The sequence below is a fragment of the Salvelinus fontinalis genome, chromosome 19 (assembly GCF_029448725.1).
Source record: "Salvelinus fontinalis isolate EN_2023a chromosome 19, ASM2944872v1, whole genome shotgun sequence".
Taxonomy (NCBI): domain Eukaryota; kingdom Metazoa; phylum Chordata; class Actinopteri; order Salmoniformes; family Salmonidae; genus Salvelinus; species Salvelinus fontinalis.
This window is the reverse complement of record NC_074683.1, coordinates 31,596,577-31,616,304: the sequence shown is the minus strand read 5'-3', so window position 1 is coordinate 31,616,304 and position 19,728 is coordinate 31,596,577. Positions and strand designations below refer to the sequence as shown.

General features: G+C 41.6%; 1 protein-coding gene across 6 annotated transcripts in view; it reads left to right on the top strand.

Moving 5' to 3' along the window:
• The window catches only part of LOC129816610 (diacylglycerol kinase beta-like), a 158,547-nt gene that overhangs the window by 74,338 nt on the left and 64,481 nt on the right, over positions 1-19,728 (top strand). For all 6 annotated transcript variants that reach the window (XR_008753582.1, XM_055871305.1, XM_055871306.1 and 3 more), the window contains one exon: positions 1,900-1,974. Coding sequence is in view for 5 of the 6 variants with exons in the window: in XM_055871305.1 (XP_055727280.1) it covers positions 1,900-1,974 (75 nt within the window). In the remaining variant the exon portion in view is untranslated. The remainder of the gene's footprint in view (positions 1-1,899; positions 1,975-19,728) is intronic.

Genomic DNA, 19,728 nt, shown 5'->3' with positions numbered 1-19,728 from the left:
AGAGAACGCGATTCCACTGCTCCAGAGTCCAATGGCGGCTAGCTTTAATCCGCTCCAGTCAATGCTTGGCATTTCGCATGCTGATCTTAGGCTTGTGTGCGGCTGCTCAGCGATGGAAACCCTTTTCACGAAGCTCCTGACGAACAGTTATTTTGCTGACATTGCTTCCAGAGGCAGTTTGGAACTCGGTAGTGAGTGTTGCAACTGAGGACAGACAATTTTTACGCGCTGGGGCCTTCAGCACTTGGCGGTCCCATTCTGTGAGATTGTGTGGCCTACCACTTCGTGGCTGAGACGTTGTTGCTCCTAGATGCTTCCACTTCACAATAACAGCACTTACAGTTGAACAAGGCAGCTTTAGCAGGGCAGAAATCTGACAAGCTGACTTGTTGGAAAGGTGGCATCCTAAAGGTGGCCACGTTGAAAGTCACTGAGCTCTTCAGTAGAGCCTATTCTACTGCCAATGTTTGTCTATAGAGATTGCATGGCTGCGTGCTCAATTTTATACACCTGTCAGCAACAGCTGTGGCTGAAATAGCCAAATCCACGTACTTTTGGCCATGTAGTGTATGTTTCATACAGTCCTGTAATGCTACTGACAAAGTATTATAAAGACTTTGGCTGACTGTTCATCATAGAATCAAAGTAATGTGAAGCTAGCATAGCTTAAGCTAACAACAATAACTGCCTGGTCTTTGGAGATTAAATTCTATAAGTTTTAGGCCTTGATAATTACAGAGGATTTAACATTTTGGAAATAATGATGGTCCATTGGCTGTTCTGACACAGTGTCCTAAAAGCAGTTGTTAATGAAAATGAATGTGTTCACTGTTTCAGCATTCTCTCCTCTCTCCTCCCACCATGCATTTCACAGCACCAGGAGGCCTGCTTTGTTGGCTTCAGAAACTCCATCACCATAGCAACACAGTCTTAAATACCACTTAAAAGGGAAATTATTCTCTATTATTAGACATGTTCTCCTAAAAAAAAAGATGCATTTAATCTCTGAGTACCAAAACAAAGCCTATTTCTGCTCCCTTTGATGTCAATAAGGAAATAAAAGGGTTGGTGTTGAGTCACTGATTGGTCCTGTTTTTGTGAATGAGGCTTTCAGGCAGTTTAATGACTGTTTTACAGCATTTTAAATGTCACACGGTACTCTTATGTTAAGTAGTATATTTATACACATTTTTCCTTCTGAATGAACTTCGTAAAACTTAAATTTAAGTTTTCTTCATGACACATTCATAACAGTATCATAGGAAACTGTATCTGACACACCATATAGAATGAGTTGCATTCTAAGCCAAATGTTTTGTTCGTGGTGATGCATTCTAACCTAGCTGTCGGTTTTCTGTTGTCTTTTGCCACTGCTTTTCACACTCTGACCAAAGTGCAGTGTGGGTATTGGAAGCTACTGACGCAATTACCAGTGCAAGGTCAATGTGGAGCCTTCAATATAATAGATCTCCGATGCAGCTCCTGCTTGTCAATGTTACAGGAAACTGCTATGTCAATGGGCACAGTAAGCTGTAGAGATAATTACAAATTTAGAGCAAAATCACATTTACTGTGGACACCATGTTAACTGTGTTTTTAAGTAAAACTTGTAATTAAATGTTGCTACTTTACATTCTATGTCTGTCTTTGTATGCATGAAGTATTAGTTATCTCTCATTCCCTCTCTCTCTATCTGGCTCACTCTCTCTCTCTCTCTGGCTCACTCTCTCTCTCTTTCTCTCTTTCCGTCTCTCTTGTGCTTGCTCTCTCTCTCTGGCTCTCTCTCTCTCTCTTCTGGCTCCATTTTGCACATAGTTTGAGTATGTCAGCTTGTGTGTATGTGCAGCAACTCTAACACAGCTGTCATATGGTCTATATGTATATATATGTCTTCTACAGGGTATTGAGAAAGTTCCAGTACCTGCTGAACCCCAGGCAGGTGTACAGTCTCGACCGAGGGGGACCCATGGTGGGGTAAGACTAATTAATTACTATAGACCCATGGTGGGGTAATACTAATTAATTACTATAGACCCATGGTGGGGTAATACTAATTCATTACTATAGACCCATGGTGGGGTAAGACTAATTCATTACTATAGACCCATGGTGGGGTAAGACTAATTAATTACTATAGACTCATGGTGGGGTAAGACTAATTCATTACTATAGACCCATGGTGGGTTAAGACTAATTCATTACTATAGACCCATGGTGGGGTAAGACTAATTCATTACTATAGACCCATGGTGGGGTAAGACTAATTCATTACTATAGACTCATGGTGTGGTAAGACTCATCCTCATCACTATAGACCCATGGTAGGGTAAGACTAATTCATCACTATAGACCCATGGTTGGTAAGACTAATTCATTACTATAGACCCATGGTGGGGTAAGACTAATTCATTACCATAGACCCATGGTGGGGTAAGACTAATTCATTACTATAGACCCATGGTGGGGTAAGATTAATTCATTACCATAGACCCATGGTGGGGTAAGACTAATTCATTACTATAGACCCATGGTGGGGTAAGACTAATTCATTACTATAGACCCATGGTGGGGTAAGACTAATTCATTACTATAGACCCATGGTGGGGTAAGACTAATTCATTACTATAGATCCATGGTGGGGTAAGACTAATTCATTACTATAGACTCATGGTGGGGTAAGACTAATTCATTACTATAGACCCATGGTGGGGTAAGACTAATTCATTACTATAGACCCATGGTGGGGTAAGACTAATTCATTACTATAGACCCATGGTGGGGTAAGACTAATTCATTACTATAGATCCATGGTGGGGTAAGACTAATTCATTACTATAGACCCATGGTGTGGTAAGACTAATTCATTACTATAGACTCATGGTGGGGTAAGACTCATCCTCATCACTATAGACCCATGGTGGGGTAAGACTAATTCATCACTATAGACCCATGGTGGGGTAAAACTAATTCATTACTATAGACTCATGGTGGGGTAAGACTAATTCATTACTATAGACTCATGGTGTGGTAAGACTAATTCAATACTATAGACTCATGGTTGGTAAGACTAATTCATTACTATAGACTCATGGTGTGGTAAGACTAATTCATTACTATAGACTCATGGTGTGGTAAGACTAATTCATTACTATAGATCCATGGTGGGCTAAAACTAATTCATTACTATAGACTCATGGTGTGGTAAGACTAATTCAATACTATAGACCCATGGTGGGCTAAGACTAATTCATTACTATAGACTCATGGTGTGGTAAGACTAATTCATTACTATAGACTCATGGTGTGGTAAGACTAATTCATTACTATAGATCCATGGTGGGGTAAGACTAATTCATTACTATAGACTCATGGTGGGCTAAGACTAATTCATTACTATAGACTCATGGTGGGGTAAGACTAATTCATTACTATAGACCCATGGTGGGGTAAGACTAATTCATTACTATAGACCCATGGTGGGGTAAGACTAATTCATTACTATAGACCCATGGTTGGTAAGACTAATTCATTACTATAGACCCATGGTGGGGTAAGACTAATTCATTACTATAGACCCATGGTGGGGTAAGACTAATTCATTACTATAGACCCATGGTGGGGTAAGACTAATTCATTACTATAGATCCATGGTGGGGTAAGACTAATTCATTACTATAGACCCATGGTGGTGTAAGATTCATTCATCACTATAGACTCATGGTTGGTAAGACTAATTCAGAATCTTACCAACCAGAACTAACTCAGACCATGAGAATCTAGTTTCTCATGGTCTGAGAGTCTTTAGGTGCCTAAACAATAAAAATGAACAGTAAATATTACACTCACAAAAGTTCTCTCTCTCTCCCATTGTAGGAAGAGAGGCAGACTACAGTGACAGGCTAGCAGATAATAGACATGGTATCAGGACAGTGGAAGTTCAGTTAACATGATGTAATGCCATTATCACTGAATAGTGCTAGTGGTAGTTGTTTAATTAGTTGTGATAAGTTGCACTGTCTGTCATAACTAGATCAGTGAAGAAACTGGTGATGGTGTGTATGAGGTAGTAGGATAGAGAGGAACAGTCATTTGTTCATATGCTGTTTTATTGTCATTTAAAACCTCTACCGAATCACCCTCCCGGATCCGGGATCCTCCTCATCAGAAACGCTGACTAGCATAGCCTAGCCTAGCGCCACAGGGAATATCATATAATATAATTTAATGAAATCACAAGTCCAATACAGCAAATGAAAGATAAACATCTTGTGAATCCAGCCAACATGTCCGATTTTAAAATGTTTTACAGCGAAAACACAACATATATTTATGTTAGCTCACCACAATAGCGCAACACACAATGCCATTTTTTCACCGCAAAGATAGCTTTCACAAAACCCACAAATAGAGATAAAATTAATCACTAACATTTGAACAACTTCATCAGATGACAGTCTTATGACATCATGTTATACAATACATTTATGTTTTGTTCGAAAATGTGCATATTTATAGCTATAAATCCTGGTTTTACCTTGCAGCCATAGTCACAAATGGCACCAAAACAGCCAGAATAATTACAGAGAGCAACATGAAATACAGTAATACTCATCAGAAAACATTTATGAAAAATACATGTTGTACAGTAAATGAAAGATAAACATCTTGTGAATCCAGCCAACATGTCCGATTTTTTTAATGTTTTACAGCGAAAACACAACATATATTTATGTTAGCTCATCACAATAGCCCAAAACACAACGCCATTTTTTCACTGCAAAGATAGCTTTCATAAAACCCACAAATAGAGATAAAATTAACGTCTACCGCTTCTCTCTCCCGGATCCGGGATCCTCCTCATCAAAAAAGCTGACTAGCATAGCCTAGCCTAACGGGACAGGGATATCATATAATATAATTTCATGAAATCACAAGTCCAATACAGCAAATTAAAGATAAACATCTTGTGAATCCAGCCATCATTTCCGATTTTTTAAATGTTTTACAGCGAAAACACAATATGTATTTATATTAGCTAACCACAATAGCCAAACACACAACGCCATGTTTTCACAATGTTTTCACCATGTATCCACCGCATAGGTAGCTTTCACAAAACCCAGAAATAGAGATAAAATTAATCACTAACCTTGAACAACTTCATCAGATGACAGTCTTATAACATCATGTTATACAATACATTTATGTTTTGTTCGAAAATGTGCATATTTGAGGTATAAATCGTAGTTTTACATTGCAGCCACCATCACAAATAGCACCAAGCAGCCAGAATAATCACAGAGAGCAACGTGAAATACATAAATACTCATAAAACATTTATGAAAAATACATGGTGTACAGCAAATGAAAGATAAACATCTTGTGGATCCAGCCAATATTTCAGATTTTTTAAGTGTTTTACAGCGAAAACACAATATATATTTCTATTAGCTCACCACAATAGCCAAACACACAACGCCATTTATTCACCGTAAAGATAGCTTTCACAAAACCGACAAATAGAGATAAAATTAATCACTAACCTTTGGACAACTTCATCACATGACAGTCTTATAACATCATGTTATACAATACATTTTTGTTTTGTTCGAAAATGTGCATATTTAGAGCTGCAAATCGTGGTTATACATTGTTAATACGTAGCAACAATTCACCAAAATCTTCGGAGATATTTTGGACAGTCACCTAATCTAATCAAAGAACTCATCATAAACTTTACTAAAAAATACATGTTGTACAGCAAATGAAAGATACACTGCTTCTTAATGCAACCGCTGTGTTAGATTTAAAAAAAAATAACTTTAGTAGAGCATACAGCATGCATACAGCTCGTACTCTGTTCTAGATCATATGATATGCATATTAGTATTACTATTGGATAGAAAACACCCTGAAGTTTCTAAAACTGTTTGAATTATATCTGTGAGTAAAACAGAACTCATTTGGCAGGCAAACTTCCAAGCAGGAAGTGAAAATTCTGAAATGGGTCTCTGTGAAGGGCTGCTCCTATTCAATTGCCTTGTATTTATGGATATGTATGCACTTCATACGCCTTCCACTAAATGTCAACAAGCAGTAGAACGTTGAATGAGTTGTCTAGCCTGATGTGGGACCGAATGAGAGCTTTTGGAGTGACAGGTCAGCCATATTGGCAGTATTTTGCTGCGCACCTGGGATCACCATATAATTTTCTGCAATGCGTTAGGTAGACACGAAGAAATGCTCCGTCTGGGACGTTATTGGATACATATGAGAAAAACATCCTAAAGATGGATTTTCAACTGAGTTTGACCAGTTTATTCGACTTTTATTATGACTTTTGGAATTTTTCGTTCCATGCGTCAAACTTTCATGGACACGTGATGCTTGGCAGACAATCACATAACAGTTTAGTCCCTATATAGTGTACTACTCCAGAGCCCTATGGGCCCTGGCCAAAAGCAGTGCACAGAATAGGGGTGCCACATGGGACACAGCCTGGATGGTTACAGGGACAACCCTCATATCCTTACATGGATAGGAGGGCTCCCGAGTGGCACAGCGGTCTAAGACACTGCATCTCAGTGCTAGAGGAGTCACTACAGACACCCTGGTTCAAATCTAGGCTGTGTCAACCGGCCATGATTGGGAGTCCCATAGGGGGGTGTGCAGTTGGCCAGTGCAGGCGTCGTTGTAAATAAGAATTTGTTCTTAACTGACTTGCCTAGTTAAATTGTTCTTACTTGCCTATTTAAATAAAGGTTACATGGGAGCTTGAAGAGTACACAGATTTACTCATCATGTTTATTAACTTAGTTTACATGTGGGTTGGGTTTAGGAACACATGATAGTCGTGGCTGAAATTGAGCCATACTTTACTTTCATCAGCTGGGCCTCATTACATCATTTATCATCAACACATGCCAGTGTGTCATGACAGCCAGGGTAGCTTTTTTTCTTCTTTCTCTTCTATTGTATAACGCCTCCATTGTTGGCCATACATGCAACACTTACAAAGGCACATTTATCAGGACATTTTGGATACATATCTCAATGTGTACAGCTGAAGACAGGCCTCATTTAGTCTGTCTGTATAGCATAAGTTAATATAGACACAGAAAAATTCTCCAAGCACCATGGCAACAGCTTTAGTCACCACCAGGCTTTTAAACAAGTGGCAGATTGAAGGTGAGTGATTTGTTTAGAGAATGCAATTAGTTGTTTTGTGTTGATTAAGAGTGAGGTCTCTCTCATTGTTCCTGTCAAAGCAGATCCTCATTTGGCCTAATTGTTGTTGATACACTTTCTCCATGTAACGGTTGTCCTCCTCCTCTTCTGAAGAAGAGGAGGAGTAGGGATTGGACCAAAGAGCAGCGTGATAGTTTGACATAATGATGTTTATTAAAGTAAAGACGAACACCGAAAACACTTCAACAAACTACAAAATAACAAACGAACGTAGACAGACCTGAACTATGAGAACTTACATATAACACGAAGAACGCACGAACAGGTACAGACTACAACAAACGAACGAACAAACCGAAACAGTCCCGTGTGGTGCAACATACACAGACACGGAAGACAACCACCCACAAACAAACAGTGTGAACAGCCTACCTTTATATCAGGGGTGTCAAACTCATTCCACGGAGGGCCTTGTGTCTGCAGGTTTTTGGTCTTTCCTTTCAATAAAGCCCTAGACAACCAGGTGTGGGGAGTTCCTAACTAATTAGTGATGTTAATTCATCAATCAAGTACAAGGGTGGAGCGAAAACCCGCAGACACTCGGCCCTCCATGGAATGAGTTTGACACCTGTGCTTTATATGGTTCTCAATCAGAGGAAAACGTCAAACACCTGTCCCTGATTGAGAACCATATAAGGCTAATTACAAACGACCTAAACATAGAAACACAAAACATAGAATGCCCACCCCAACTCACGTCCTGACAAACTAAACACATACAAAAATAACAGAAAACAGGTCAGGAACGTGACACTCCAACTAAACCCACATGCATAAAACAGTGTCACAAATTTGTCAAGCCTCATGCGGTTAGGTTAATAAAGGATATTAATGTCTAATATTGACGTGCAACTGTTTTGTTAAATGTACCCAGATCGGTGCTGTAGCTACAGAATTCCCTGGAGTGCTGGCATGCTTGTGTTGTGCATCACTGAGCGTTAGTACAGTTCACCGTAACGACCAGGAGAGACAGCTGTTTGACATTGGTGTCACCAGCCTTGTCAGTGGAACACACACACACACACACCGGTGTGATGTTTGCACCGCAGCTGTTTTTTGGGGACAGATGAAAGCCCCTGTCAACACCTTTGTCCTGGCCCAGATGAAAGGTCTCTTTGAAGGTGACACTCTCTCTGGCCAGTCACTAATGCATCTCTCTCTCTCTCTCTCTCTCTCTCTCTCTCTCTCTCTCTCTCTCTCTCTCTCTCTCTCTCTCTCTCTCTCTCTCTCTCTCTCTCTCTCTCTCTCTCTCTCTCTCTCTCTCTCTCTCTCTCTCTCTCTCTCTCTCTCTCTCTCTCTCTCTCTCTCTCTCTCTCTCTCTCTCTCTCTCTCTCTCTCTCTCTCTCTCTCTCTCTCTCTCTCTCTCTCTCTCTAATGGCTTTATTGGCATGGGAAACATGTTTACATTGCAAAGCTAGTGAAATAGAGAATAAACAAATGTGAAATAAACAATAAAGAATGTACAGTAAACATTACACTCAAAAGTTCCAAAAGAATAGAGACATTTGAAATGTCATATTGTGGCTAAATAAACATATAAATAAATGATACATGTGTTGTAACGATGTGCAAATAGTTCAAATACAAAAGGGAAAATAAATAAACATAAATATGGGTGGTATTCACATTGGTGTTTGTTCTTCAATTGAAGACCCACTTCAATTTGCTTACTGCCCCAATAGATATCAACCTCAGGAGGCTAAAGAAATTTGGCTTGTCACCTAAAACCCTCACAAAGTTTTACAGATACACAATTGAAAGCATCCTGTTGTGCTGTATCACCACCTGGTACGGCAACTGCACCGCCCGCAACTGCAAGGCTCTCCAGCACCCGATGTCACAGGAAGGCCAAAAAGTTCATCAAGGACATCAACCACCCGAGCCACTGCCTGTTCACCCCGGCATCATCCAGAAGGCAAGGTCAGACCAGGTGCATCAAAGCTGGGACCAAGAGACTGAAAAACAGCAGACTTTTAAACAGAGGAAACACCATACAACCGTAGTCAGCGTGCAAGCGCCCGGCCCGCTACAAGGAGTCACTAGAGAACTATGGGACAAAGACATCCTGGCCGGCCAAACCCTCCACTAACTCGGACGACGCTGGGACAATTGTGCGCCGCCTCATGCGTCTGGCTGCGTCACAGCCTTGGATCGAACCAGGGTCTGTAGTGACACCTATACCACTGCAATGCAGTTACTTAGACCGCTGCACCACTCGGGAGGCCCATGGAACACCATTATTTTTGTCTTACTGAGATTTACTGTCAGGGCCCAGGTCTGACAGAATCTGTGCAGAAGATCTAGGTGCTGCTGTAGGCCTTCCTTGGTTGGGGACAGAAGCACCAGATCATCAGCAAACAGTAAGGTGAAGCCTACAGTAAGGTGAAGCCGGATGCTGCAGACTAATCTAGCGCCCTCGCCAATTCGTTGATATACAGTGCCTTTGGAAAGTATTCAAACCCCTTGACTTTCCCACATTTTGTTAGGTTACAGCCTTATTCTACAATGGATTTTAAGAAATCCTCATCCATCTACACACAATACCCCCTGATGACGAAGCAAAAACTGGTTCTAATACATTTTTGCTAATTTATAAAAAAATTAAAACTGAAATATCACATTTACATAGGTATTCAGACCCTTTACTCAGTACTTTGTTGAAGCACCTTTGGCAGCGATGTAATGGTGTGTGTGTAGGTGGCAGGGAAGTCAGGCGCAGGAGAATCGAACTTCGTATAAAGTTGTTTAATAAACTTAACACAACTCCAAAACCAAAATACAAAATAAATAAAAGTGGGTACAAGAACCCTTCGCGCACCAACACATAATACACAAACATACAATCAAACAATCTCCGACAAGGACATGATGGGAAACAAGGAGAGGGACCGACTTCGGCGGAAGTCGTGACAGTACCTCCCCCCTGCCGCGTGGCTCCAGCTTCACGTCGGCACCGACCTCGGGGACGACCCGGAGGGCGAGGCGCAGGGAGATCCGGATGGAGACGGTGGAAATCTCGCAGCATGGGAGGATCCAACACGTCCTCCACCGGAACCCAGCATCTGTCCTCCGGACCATACCCCTCCCAGTCCACGAGGTACTGAAGGCCCCTCGCCCGACATCTCGAGTCCACTATGGAATGAACGGAGTACGAGGGGGTGGAGGAACCTCCCGCACCTCAAACACCTGGAGTGGGCCAGCCACCACCGGCCTGAGGAGACACATGGTACGAGGGGTTCATGCGGTAATCGGGGAGAAGCTGTAACCTGTAACATACCTTGTTCACTCTCCTCACGACTTTAAATGGCCCTACAAACCGCGGAGCCAGCTTCCAACAGTACAGTACGGCACGCTGAAGGTGAACATGGGCGGCGTCCCATGTTTTCTCTGCGCGCCGGAACCAGTCGTCCACCGCAGGAGCCTCGGTCTGACTCTGATGCCAAGGAGCCAGAACCGGCTGATACCCCAAAACACACTGGAAGGGAGAAAGGTTAGTGGAGGAGTGGCGGAGCGAGTTCTGGGCCATCTCTACTCAGGGCACGAACGCCGCCCACTCCCCCGGTGGGTCCTGGCAATAAGACCTCAGAAACCTACCCACATCCTGGTTAACTCTCTCCACCTGCCCGTTACTCTCGGGGTGAAAACCTGAGGTAAGGCAGACCGAGACCCCCAGACGTTCCATGAACGCCTTCCAGACCCTTGGTGTGAACTAGGGACCCCGATCAGACACTATATCCTCAGGCACCCCGTAGTTCCGGAAGACGTGTGTAAACAGGGCCTCCTCAGTTTGTAGGGCCGTAGGGAGACCGGGCAAAGAGAGGAGACGACATGACTTAGAAGAACGATCCACAACGACCAGGATCGTGGTGTTACCCTGTGAAGGTGGAAGATCGGTTAGGAAATCCACCGACAGGTGCGACCACGGCTGTTGTGGAACGGGTAAGGGTTGTAACTTACCTCTGGGCAGGTGTCTAGGAGCCTTGCACTGGGCGCACAATGAGCAGGAGGAAACATAAACCCTCACGTCCTTAGCTATAGTGGGCCACCAGTACTTCCCACTAAGACAGCGCACCGTCCGACCGATCCCAGGATGACCAGAGGAGGGTGACATGTGGGCCCAATAGATCAGCCGGTCGCGACAGCAGACGGAATGTACAGACGCCCAGCTGGACACAGAGGGGGAGCGGGCCCGCTCAATGTCCTCGTCCAGCTCCCACACTACCGGCGCCACCAAACTAGAGGCGGGGAGTATGGGAGTGGGATCCATGGGCTGCTCCTCTGTGTCATACAGCTGGGACAATGTGTCTGCCTTAACGTTCTAGGAGCCTGGTCTGTAAGAAAGGGTAAACACAAAATGGGTGAAAAACATGGCCCACCTTGCCTGGCGAGGGTTCAGTCTCCTTGCCGCTTGGATGTACTCCAGATTGCAGTGGTCAGTCCAGATGAGAAAAGGGTGTCTAGCCCCCTCAAGCCAATGTCTCGATGCCTTCAGGGCCTTGACGACAGCCAACAACTCCCGGTCCCCCACGTCATAGTTTCGCTCCGCCGGGCTGAGCTTATTCGAGAAGAAGGCAGAAGGGCGGAGCTTCGGTGGCGTACCCGAGCGCTGAGAGAGCACAGCTTCTATCCCAGCCTCGGACGCATCCACCTCCACAATGAACACCAAAGAGGGATCTGGATGGGCCAGCATGGGAGCCGAGGTAAACAAAGCCCTCAGGTGACTGAAAGCCCTGTCCGCCTCAGCTGTCCACTGCAAGCGCACAGGACACCCCAATTACGCACGGCTGCAATGCGGTCACTCTCCATCTCCACCCCTGACGTGGAAATGCGATACCCTAGGAAGGAGACGGACTGTTGGAAGAACAGGCATTTCTCAGCCTTGATGTACAGGTCATGCTCCAACAGGCGACCAAGCACTTTGCGCACCTGGGACACATGCTCGGCGCGTGTAGCAGAGTATATCAAAATATCATCAATATACACCACTGCACCCTGCCAGTGCAGGTTCCTGAAAATCTCGTCTACAAAAGCTTGGAAGACTGATGGCGCATTCATCAACCCGTACGGCATGATGAGGTACTCATAGTGCCCAGAGGTGGTACTGAAAGCTGTCTTCCACTCGTCTTCCTCTCGGATACGCACCAGATTGTAAGCGCTCCTGAGATCTAGTTTGGTGAAGAAGCGCCCTGTGCATTGACTCTATCGCTGTGGCTATGAGCGGTAACGGGTAACTATACCTCACCGTGATCTGATTTAGACCCCGGTAGTCAATACACAGACACAGACTTCCCTCCTTCTTCTTCACAAAAAAGAAACTCAAGGAGACGGGTGAAGTGAAGAACCAAATGTACCCCGTCAATAAGGAAAAGACTGATTTTCTCTGTGTGACCCCCCTGCGTCACCATGCCCAAAGGAGCGTTGACATCCCTAATTAACTCTGACCCTAATGGTCGACTATCTAAGGCGTGAACGGGGTAGGGCACATCCACGGGAACAATGGGGGGGTCCTAAGCTATGAGCTAACGTTCTATCAATGAAATTCCCAGTCGTACCTGAATCTACGAGCACCTTATGCTGGGAATGCGGGGAAAACTCAGGAAAAGTGACAGACACAAACATATGTGCAACAGAAGACTCTGGGTGAGAATGGTGCCAGCTCAACTGGGGTGACGCCAGAGCGCTGTCGTGTCTTTGGCATCATTAAACTGAAGATTAATCTTTATCAAATAACTCTCTGTAATTATTATTACGCGATTAAACTGATTAATCATGTAACTGTAATTAACTAGGAAGTCGGGGCACCAAGGAAAATATTCAGATTACAAAGTTATAATTTTCCTAATATAACTTTCAGATATTTGAATATCTGATCACTTCGAATTAATGAATTATTAATCTAATGAATTAATGAATTATTATTTACCTCATGTTAGTCTCATTCCAAATGTCGTAAATTGTTGGTTATCTGCACGAACCCAGTCTTCACTATGAGTCATCCATACATCAATTGTCTTAAATAATTGATTTACTAACTAAGTAATTCACAGAAATGCATAAACAAACAGTAGATATTTACAAGGAAATGATAACGGAGTTTCCCTAGTGGGCTAAACCGGCATGGCGGCTTGGTGGACACAAAGGGTGGTAGGAGTCAACTGAGATGAGACACTACAAAGTTGATAATTATAACAATTGAAATGCTAATCCTTTGCACATGAACGCTCACTCATTCGGGAATAATTGCAATCAATATATATATTTAGGCTCAGTGTGTCGTCGGGATCTCCGTTGAAAAGTTTGTTTCTGTTGGAGAGTTTGTCCGCCCTCTCTCTCTCTCTCTCTGTCGTGGTTAGAATGGATAATTCAGAGTGACATTCATTCATGTCGTTATAGGATAGATGTTTCGTCGGTTGTCAGTCTTCGCGTTCAATGATACCGAATTCCTAGTTGCAGACTAGTAATTAATATCAAAAACTTGTTCTTATTCTGTCGGTATGGATAGTCTAAGAGTTTACCCTTTCTAGGACACCCCCCCCCATCATTCCGCTGAAAAGGCAGCGCGGGAAATTCAAAAATATTTTTTGAAATATTTAACTTTCACACATTAACAAGTCCAATACAGCAAATGAAAGATAAACATCTTGTCCGATTTTTAAAATGTTTTACAGCGAAAACACAACATATATTTATGTTAGATCACCACCAAATCCAAAAAACACAGCCATTTTTCCCAGCCAAAGATAGTCACAAAAGCAGAAATAGAGATAAAATGAATCACTAACCTTTGATAATCTTCATCAGATGACCCTCATAGGACATCATGTTACACAATACATTTATGTTTTGTTCGATAATGTGCATATTTATATCCACAAATATCGGTTTACATTGGCGCCATGTTCAGAAATGCCTCCAAAATATCTGGAGAAATTGCAGAGAGCCACGTCACATAACAGAAATACTCATCATAAACTTTGATGAAAGATACATGTTTTACATATAATTAAAGATACACTTGTTCTTAACCTGTCTAGGATGAGGGTGCCGCTAGCGGCACTCCCCCCCCAACCCCACTGAAAAACCAGTGCCGCGAAATTCAAAAAAAATATTTTTTAAAAATATTTAACTTTCACACATTAACCTGTTTGGGGTGCAAGCCCGACCTCGGACCGAAAATGACACCCCTGCAGGGCGCGAAATTCAAAATCTATTTTTTAAAAATATTTAACTTTTACACATTAACAAGTCCAATACAGCATTTGAAAGATAAACATCTTGTCAATCCAGCCAACATGTCCGATTTTTTAAATGTTTTACAGAGAAAACACCACATATATTTATGTTAGCTCATCACCAAATACAAAAGTGGACAGACACGTATGAATTATGATTATGAAGTATGAATTATGATTGAAGTAGCATGCACAACCAACCGAAATAAACTAAAACCAACCTAAAGAGCCCAGAAAAAACGACCTCAGATGACAGTCATATAACATGTTACACAATAAATCTATGTTTTGTTCATAAAAAGTGCATATTTTAGCTATAAATCAGTTTTACATTGATGCTACCCAAAAATGCTAATACATAGCTTGAGTCTGAATCCAGCCGGGAGTAGCCAGAGAAAATACATACACCAACGTCGGCTACTAATTACACCTCATAAAACATTTCAGAAAAACATATGGTGGATAACTAATGAAAGACAGATATCGTGTGAATAAAGCCAGCATTTCCGATTTTTGAAGTGTTTTACAGCGAAAACACAATATATCGTTATATTAGCTAACATCATAAGCTAGCATAAGGCAGCATTGATTCTAGTCAAGCGCTAGCCTAGCACAGTTAGCAGAGTTAGCATTCAACAGTTCGACATATATATGAAAAAGCATCCCAAATTGGGTCTTATCTTTCTTGGTACTCCATCAGAATGTTGTAACGGGGTCCAATGTCCAGTAGAGTCTTTAGTTGGGTTCCAGAACGAATTATTTCCCTCTTTGGTTAGCAGGCACGATAGCATTGCTGCGCTAGAAAGCGTTTCTTCAAAAAATTCTTCCGTCGTTTCACATCTAAAGTCCAGAATAAATTGCAATAATATAATTAAAGTATATTGAAAAAACATACTTTAGGATGATTTTGTGACATGTATCAAATAATATCGTAGTCAGGCATCATATTCAACGTTATCTACCTTGTTCCAGAAGCCGAGCCCAAATTATCCTTCGCGCCCGGATTTTTTTTTTAACTGCGCAGGTCTCACAAGAAGTTGTGTTATTCAGTCCAGGGACGAGATATTCGACTCCTTTCAATTCTCACTTCCGCATTACAGTCTGACGAACGCCTGTGACGTGTCTCTATCGTCCCAAGTCAAATGGCCTTTTATAGAGAAGGTCTTAAAGAGACACATCGCATTTTGGAAAACTCAATTCGGCTGGGAAAATGGCTGTAAAAATATTTCTGTTCGACTTAGAGAAACAATTCAAACCTTTTTAGAAACTACAGACTGTTATCTATCCAACAGTAGTAAATATATGCATATTGGAAAATAAAAAGTTTCTTAGGAGGCCGTTTGAAAATGTGCACACATTTTCCAGTTTTTTCAATATTCAGCGTGCAGCCATAACAGGTTTAAAGTCCAATACAGCTAATGAAAGACACAGATCTTGTGAATCCAGCCAACATGTCCGATTTTTAAAATGTTTTACAGGGAAGACACAATATGTAAAGATGTAAATCTATTAGCTAAAAACACATTAGCATAATCCACCATCTTTTATTTGTCCACCAACACCAGTAGCTATCACCAATTCGGCTAAACTAAGATATTTATAGCCCCTAACCAAGAAAAAAACTCATCAGATGACAGTCTGATAACATATTTATGGTATGGGATAGGTTTTGTTAGAAAAATGTGCATATTTCAGGTAGCTGGCATAGTTTACAATTGCACCCACCGTCACAAATGGACTAGAATAATTACAATGAGCAACGTGTTTACCTAACTACTAATCATCAAACATTTCGTAAAAATACACAGCATACACTAATCGAAAGACACAGATCCTGTGAATACAGACAATATTTCAGATTTTCTAAGTGTCTTACAGCGAAAACACAATAAATCGTTATATTAGCATAGCACATAGCACATAGCAGCCCAGCATTGATTCTAGCCAAAGAGAGCGATAACGTAAACATCGCCAAAATATATTATTTTTTTCACTAACCTTCTCAGAATTCTTCAGATGACACCCCTGTAACATCACATTACAACATACATATACAGTTTGTTCGAAAATGTGCATATTTAGCCACCAAAATCATGGTTACACAATGACAAAAGTAGCCCAGCTGGTGAGAAAATGTTGGTGCGCCATATTAGACAGTGATCTACTCTTATACATAAATACTCATAAACGTGACTAAAAAATATAGGGTGGACAGCGATTGATAGACAATTTAATTCTTAATACAATCGCGGATTTACATTTTTTAAATTATCCTTACTTTTCAATACAGTTTGCGCCAAGGAAGCTACGTCAAAAAAACATGGCGTCCTAAGCCACTAACATTTTTCGACAGAAACACGATTTATCATAATAAAAATGTCCTACTTTGAGCTGTTCTTCCATCAGTATCTTGGGCAAAGGATCCTTTCTTGGGTCTAATCGTCTTTTGGTGGAAAGCTGTCCTCTTGCCATGTGGAAATGCCAACTGCGTTCGGGATGAACTGGAAGCGTGCCCAGCGATTCACAGCGTTTCAGAAATAAATGTCCCAAAATCGCACTAAACGGATATAAATTGCTATAAAACGCTTTAAATTAACTACCTTATGATGTTTTTAACTCCTATAACGAGTCTTAACATGACCGGAGAAAGATTACTCCCAACACTAATGCTTGGAACAGGTGCGGGTCGGTGTCCTCCACGCGCATGACGCACCAAGAAAAGAGTTGCTAGCTACAGGGTTTTTTAATTTATAGTGCCTGTGAACGCGCAATCGACCCCATTCAAATCGTCATCACGTAAAGGCATCCAGGGGAAGACGTAAGCAGTGTCCGTATACTCATAGCAATAACAGTGGCCTTTTAACTGACTCCAGATCAGGGGCCAACATTTCTGAAATCTGACTCCATGTCAGGGAAATTGCTGTAGAATGGGTTCTGTTCCACTTAGAGACAAAATTTCAACTCGTATAGAAACTATAGACTGTTTTCTATCCAATAATAATAATAATATGCATATTGTACGATCAAGAATTTTGTGGGAAGCCGTTTCAAAAATTACACGATTAGCATAAATAGTGACAACAGCGCCCCCAGCCTCAACAGGTTAATGCAACCGCTGTGTCAGATTTATAAAAAAAATTACATAAAAAGCACACCATGCAATAATCTGAGACGGCGCTCAAACATAACAACATTTCTCCACCATGTTGGAGTCGACAGAAATACGAAATTACATCATAAATATTCCCTTACCTTTGATCATCTTCATCAGAATGCACACCCAGGAATCCTAGTTCCACAATAAATCGTTGTTTTGTTTGATAATGTCCATTACTTATGTCTAAGTAGCTACTTTTGCTAGCATGTTTAGTGCACATGTCCAAACGCTCGCTCAAATGCAGGCGAACTCGAACGAAAACTTCAAAAAGTTATATAACAGGTCGATTAAACTGGTCAAACTAAGTAGAGAATCAATCTTCAGGATGTGGTTATCATATATATCCAATAACGTTCCAACCGGAGCATTCCTTCATGTCTGTAGAAGTTATGGAACGCAAGGCGATATCATGAGGAAAGCGCGTGACCAGGAACTGGTAATATTCCAGACCACTGACTCATTCCTCTCCCATCCGGCCCCACAACATAGCATAAGCTTCATTCCACGTTCTACAGACTGTTGACATCTAGTGGAAGGCGTAGGAAGTGCAAACAGATCCATATCTTACAGGGAATTGAATCGGCGAAGAGTTGAACATTGACCAGTCTCAGGTTTTTGCCTGCCATATGAGTCATGTTATACTCACAGACATCATTCAAACAGTTTTAGAAACTTCAGAGTGTTTTTCATCCAATAGTAATAATAATATGCATATATTAGCATCTGGGACAGAGTAGGAGGCAGTTCACTATGGGCACGCAATTCATCCAAAAGTGAAAATGCTGCCCCCTTTCATAAAGAAGTTAACAAACTATAGTTTTGGCAAGTTGGTTAGGACATCTACTTTGTGCATGACACAAGTAATTTTACCAACAATTGTTTACAGACAGATTATTTCACTTATAATTCACTGTATCACAATTCAAGTGGGTCAGAAGTTTACATACACTAAGTTGACTGTGCCTTTAAACAGCCTGGAAAATTCCAGAAAATTATGTAATTGCTTTAGAAGCTTCTGATGGGCTAATTGACATCATTTGACTCAATTGGAGGTGTACCTGTGGATGTATTTCAAGGCCTACCTTCAAACTCAATGCCTCTGCTTGACATCATGGGAAAATGAAAAGAAATCAGCCAAGACCTCAGAAAAAAAAATGTAGACCTCCACAAGTCTGGTTCATCCTTGGGAGAAATGTACAAATGCCTGACGGTACCACGTTCATCTGTACAAACAATAGTACGCAAATATAAACACCATGGGACCACACAACCGTTATACCGCTCAGGAAGGAGACGCGTTCTGTCTCCTAGAGATGAACGTACTCTGGTGCGAAAAGAGCAAATCAATCCCAGAACAACAGCAAAGCACATTGTGAAGATGCTGGAGGAAACAGGTACAAAAGTATCTATATCTACAGCAAAACAAGTCCTATATCGACATAACCTGAAAGGCCGCTCAGCAACGAAGAAGCCACTGCTCCAAAACCGCCATAAAAAGTCAGACTACGGTTTGCAACTGCACATGGGGACAAAGTAAATACTTTTTGGAGAAATGTCCTCTGGTCTGATGAAACAAAAATAGAACTGTTTAGCCATAATGACCATCGTTATAGTTGAAAGGAAAAAGGGGGAGGCTTGCAAGCCGAGGAACATCATCCCAACCGTGAAGCACGGGGATGGCAGCATCATGTTATGGGGGTGCTTTGCTGCAGGAGGGACTGGTGCACTTCACAAAAATAGATGTCATCATGTGGAAGGAAAATTCTGTGAATATATTGAAGCAACATCTCATGACATCAGTCAGGAAGTTAAAGCTTGGTCACAAATGGGTCTTCCAAATGGACAATGACCCCAAGCATACTTCCAAAGTTGTGGCAAAATAGCTTAAGGACAACAAAGTTAAGGTATTGGAGTGGCCATCACAAAGCCCTGACCTCAATCCTATAGAACATTTGTTGGTAGAACTGAAAAAGTGTGTGTGAGCAAGAAATACTTATTGAGTTTATGTAAACTTCTGACCCACTGGGAATGTGATGCAATAAATAAAAGCTGAAATAAATCATTCTCTCTACTATTATTCTGACATTTCAC